The sequence below is a fragment of the Oncorhynchus keta genome, unplaced genomic scaffold (assembly GCF_023373465.1).
Source record: "Oncorhynchus keta strain PuntledgeMale-10-30-2019 unplaced genomic scaffold, Oket_V2 Un_contig_6879_pilon_pilon, whole genome shotgun sequence".
NCBI classification, from domain to species: Eukaryota; Metazoa; Chordata; class Actinopteri; order Salmoniformes; family Salmonidae; genus Oncorhynchus; species Oncorhynchus keta.
In genome coordinates this window covers 12501-17860 of record NW_026289119.1, presented here as the reverse complement: position 1 = coordinate 17860, position 5360 = coordinate 12501, and the positions used below count along the sequence as shown (strand labels likewise).

General features: G+C 45.6%; 1 protein-coding gene across 1 annotated transcript in view; it reads right to left on the bottom strand.

Moving 5' to 3' along the window:
- Nucleotides 1-3495: 3495 nt before the first annotated feature.
- Nucleotides 3496-5360, bottom strand: part of LOC127926119 (butyrophilin subfamily 3 member A3-like) — a 4539-nt gene continuing 2674 nt past the window's right edge. Inside the window, exons 3-6 of the mRNA XM_052511492.1 lie at nt 4132-5273; nt 3928-4063; nt 3792-3893; nt 3496-3723 (exon numbers count right to left, since the gene is read on the bottom strand). Coding sequence (XP_052367452.1) covers nt 4848-5273 — 426 coding nt within the window. The 3' untranslated portion in view covers nt 3496-3723; nt 3792-3893; nt 3928-4063; nt 4132-4847. The remainder of the gene's footprint in view (nt 3724-3791; nt 3894-3927; nt 4064-4131; nt 5274-5360) is intronic.

Below are 5360 nucleotides of genomic sequence, written 5' to 3'. Positions count from 1 at the left end.
CACTACTTCTGATTTTAGCCCATAGGGAATAGAGTATAATTTGGGACAGAAGATAGAACTGCCAAAGGGGGCGGAGTCGCAGTCTACTGCAGAGATAGCCTGCAAAGTAATGTCATACTTTCCAGGTCCATACCCAAACAGTTTGAACTACTAATTTTGAAAATTACTCTCTCCAGAAACAAGTCTATCACTGTTGCCGCCTGCTACCGACCCCCGTCAGCTCCCAGCTGCGCCCTGGACACCATTTGTGAATTGATCGCCCCCCATCTAGCTTCAGAGTTTGTTCTGTTAGGTGACCTAAACTGGGATATGCTTAACACCCCGGCAGCCCTACAATCTAAGCTAGATGCCCTCAATCTCACTCAAATCATCAAGGAACCCACCAGGTACAACCCTAACTCTGTAAACAAGGGCACCCTCATAGACGTCATCCTGACCAACTGGCCCTCCAAATATACCTCCGCTGTCTTCAACCAGGATCTCAGCGATCACTGCCTCATCGCCTGTATCCGCCACGGAGCCGCAGTCAAACGACCACCCCTCATCACTGTCAAACGCTCCCTAAAACACTTCTGTGAGCAGGCCTTTCTAATCGACCTGGCCCGTGTATCCTGGAAGGACATTGACCTCATCCCGTCAGTTGAGGATGCCTGGTCATTCTTTAAAAGTAACTTCCTCACCATTTTAGATAAGCATGCTCCGTTCAAAAAATGCAGAACCAAGAACAGATACAGCCCTTGGTTCACTCCAGACCTGACTGCCCTCGACCAGCACAAAAACATCCTGTGGCGGACTGCAATAGCATCGAATAGCCCCGTGATATGCAACTGTTCAGGGAAGTCAGGAACCAATACACGCAGTCAGTCAGGAAAGCTAAGGCCAGCTTCTTCAGGCAGAAGTTTGCATCCTGTAGCTCCAACTCCAAAAGTTCTGGGACACTGTGAAGTCCATGGAGAACAAGAGCACCTCCTCCCAGCTGCCCACTGCACTGAGGCTAGGAAACACGGTCTCCACCGATAAATCCATGATTATCGAAAACTTCAATAAGCACTTCTCAACGGCTGGCCATGCCTTCCGCCTGGCTACTCCAACCTCGGCCAACAGCTCCGCCCCCCGTAGTTCCTCACCCAAGCCTCTCCAGGTTCTCCTTTACCCAAATCCAGATAGCAGATGTTCTGAAAGAGCTGCAAAACCTGGACCCGTACAAATCAGCTGGGCTTGACAATCTGGACCCGCTATTTCTGAAACTATCTGCCGCCATTGTCGCAACCCCTATTACCAGCCTGTTCAACCTCTCTTTCATATCGTCTGAGATCCCCAAGGATTGGAAAGCTGCCGCAGTCATCCCCCTCTTCAAAGGGGAGACACCCTGGACCCAAACTGCTATAGACCTATATCCATCCTGCCCTGCCTATCTAAGGTCTTCGAAAGCCAAGTCAACAAACAGGTCACTGACCATCTCGAATCCCACCGTACCTTCTCCGCTGTGCAATCTGGTTTCCGAGCCGGTCACGGGTGCACCTCAGCCACACTCAAGGTACTAAATGATATCATAACCGCCATCGATAAAAGACAGTACTGTGCAGCCGTCTTCATCGACCTCGCCAAGGCTTTCGACTCTGTCAATCACCAAATTCTTATCGGCAGACTCAACAGCCTCGGTTTTTCGGATGACTGCCTTGCCTGGTTCACCAATTACTTTGCAGACAGAGTTCAGTGTGTCAAATCAGAGGGCATGCTGTCCGGTCCTCTGGCAGTCTCTATGGGGGTGCCACAGGGTTCAATTCTCGGGCCGACTCTTTTCTCTGTATATATCAATGATGTTGCTCTTGCTGCGGGCGATTCCCTGATCCACCTCTACGCAGACGACACCATTCTATATACTTTCGGCCCGTCATTGGACACTGTGCTATCCAACCTCCAAACAAGCTTCAATGCCATACAGCACTCCTTCCGTGGCCTCCAACTGCTCTTAAACGCGAGTAAAACCAAATGCATGCTTTTCAACCGATCGCTGCCTGCACCCGCATGCCCGACTAGCATCACCACCCTGGATGGTTCCAACCTTGAATATGTGGACATCTATAAGTACCTAGGTGTCTGGCTAGACTGCAAACTCTCCTTCCAGACTCACATCAAACATCTCCAATCAAAAATCAAATCCAGAGTCGGCTTTCTATTCCGCAACAAAGCCTCCTTCACTCACGCTGCCAAGCTTACCCTAGTAAAACTGACTATCCTACCGATCCTCGACTTCGGCGATGTCATCTACAAAATGGCTTCCAACACTCTACTCAGCAAACTGGATGCAGTCTATCACAGTGCCATCCGTTTTGTCACTAAAGCACCTTATACCACCCACCACTGCGACTTGTATGCTCTAGTCGGCTGGCCCTCACTACATATTCGTCGCCAGACCCACTGGCTCCAGGTCATCTACAAGTCCATGCTAGGTAAAGCTCCGCCTTATCTCAGTTCACTGGTCACGATGGCAACACCCATCCGTAGCACGCGCTCCAGCAGGTGTATCTCACTGATCATCCCTAAAGCCAACACCTCATTTGGCCGCCTTTCGTTCCAGTACTCTGCTGCCTGTGACTGGAACGAATTGCAAAAATCGCTGAAGTTGGAGACTTTTATCTCCCTCTCCAACTTCAAACATCAGCTATCCGAGCAGCTAACCGATCGCTGCAGCTGTACATAGTCTATAGGTAAATAGCTCACCCTTTTTCACCTACCTCATTCCCATACTGTTTTTATACTGTTTTTATTTATTTACTTTTCTGCTCTTTTGCACACCAATATCTCTACCTGTACATGCCCATCTGATCATTTATCACTCCAGTGTTAATCTGCAAAATTGTATTATTCGCCTACCTCCTCATGCCTTTTGCACACATTGTATATAGACTGCCCATTTTTTTCTACTGTGTTATTGACTTGCTAATTGTTTACTCCATGTGTAACTCTGTGTTGTCTGTTCACACTGCTATGCTTTATCTTGGCCAGGTCGCAGTTGCAAATGAGAACTTGTTCTCAACTAGCCTACCTGGTTAAATAAAGGTGAAATAAAAAATAAAATAAAATATTCTGTGTTAGCTGTACTTGTGAGACACGACACTGCACTTTACTGTAGTGTCTAGTAGTCTGTTTTCTATTGTCTTCAGGTTTGGGGGGAGAATTATGAATTTGATGTGAGTAAATGATTGTATAAAAAAAGTGACTATTTATTAGGATGCATTAATTTTGGTGTGAATATGTTAAGCATAGTGTTTGTAAGTGTGGCAGGTAGCCTAGTGGTCAGAGCGTTAAGGCCAGTAACCGAAAGGTTGCTTGATCAAGTCCCCAAATGGACAAAGTCTAAATCTGTTGTTGTGCCCTTGACCAAGGCAGTTAAGTCACTGTTCCCCACTCGGCCGTCATTGTAAATAATAATTTGTTCCTCACTGACTTGCCCAGTTAAAACATGTTTTTTTAATCACTCAAACAGTATCATTCTTTATTTGTTCTTTATTCAAAACACATTACACTGGGAGAACAGATGCTTCATTACCTCCACTATGATACACTGTGTATTACAACATTACCTCCACTATAATACACTGTGTATTACAACATTACCTCCACTATAATACACTGTGTATTACAACATTACCTCCACTATAATACACTGTGTATTACAACATTACCTCCACTATAATACACTGTGTATTACAACATTACCTCCACTATAATACACTGTGTATTACAACATTACCCCCACTATAATACACTGTGTATTACAACATTACCTCCACTATAATACACTGTGTATTACAACATTACCTCCACTATAATACACTGTGTATTACAACATTACCTCCACTATAATACACTGTGTATTACAACATTACCTCCAGTATAATACACTGTGCATTACAACATTACCTCCACTATAATACACTGTGTATTACAACATTACCTCCACTATAATACACTGTGCATTACAACATTACCTCCACTATAATACACTGTGCATTACAACATTACCTCCACTATAATACACTGTGCATTACAACATTACCTCCACTATAATACACTGTGTATTACAACAGTACCACTACTATAATACACTGTGTATTACAACATTACCTCCACTATAATACACTGTGTATTACAACATTACCTCCACTATAATACACTGTGTATTACAACATTACCTCCACTATAATACACTGTGTATTACAACATTACCTCCACTATAATACACTGTGTATTACAACATTACACATAAATGCTTGTAAGAGATCTAAAATATAGAGTGTTAGGTGATCTAGCCAATGTCAGCATCTATGAGATCTAGTCTGTGGAGGTAGGAGATCAAATATATGGAGGTAGGAGATCTGGTCTGTGGAGGTAGGGGATCTAGTCTATGGAGGTAGGGGATCTAGTCTGTGGAGGTAGGAGATCTAGTCTGTGGGGGTAGGAGATCTAGTCTGTGGAGGTAGGGGATCTAGTCTGTGGAGGTAGGGGATCTAGTCTGTGTTGGGTGATCTCTTGTGTGTTGGATGATCTGGGCTGAGCTGCAGGGCAACTTGATCTCTGTGTTGTTGCTTGTGGATCTCTCAGTGGATCACTCAGTGGATCTCTCAGTGGATCCCTCAGTGGATCTCTCAGTGGATCACTCAGTGGATCACTCAGTGGATCACTCAGTGGATCCCTCAGTGGATCTCTCAGTGGATCCTGTCCTCCTGACCTGGACTAGCGGCCTATCCTTCGTGATGTGGTAGCTTCCATTGGATCTGGTGTTTTTGATCTGCTTCTGAACAGCGGATCCAGTCTGTGGGATCTTTCCCTTTCCGGTGGATTTAGTCTTTGGGATCCGGCCCATCCTTTGAGCGGATCCGGTGTTTGACGCGTTTGTCAGGGGATCTTGTCTCTTGGTTCTGGTCAGTGGTTGAGATCTTGGGAGATCCGGTCATTGGGATCTGGGCTTCAACAGGGGATCCGGTTCCTGTCAGCTTGCTGTCGTCAGTGGATCTAGTCTCGGTATCCTCTCCCTCATTGGATGATCCGTCGTGTGGGATCTGGTCTCCATCGTCATCCCCAGGGATAGGATCTAGCTCTACCTCCACACACACTCTCTGGGGTAACACCACTAGCCAGCACTTAGAACAGCTGCTCTGGAAGTACGGATACAGCGTCTCTGTGAAGCGGTGCGTGAAGGTGAACAGGAGTTTGTCCCTCATCGCATCCCAGAATTCCACCTGACCCTCCTCCCAGTCCAGAAACACCTAAAGATAACATAAAACTTCATTTTATGAGGATGGTTTATCTATAAGAAATGATAAATGAAGAGAAAAAGAAATCTGTTGTTGGCA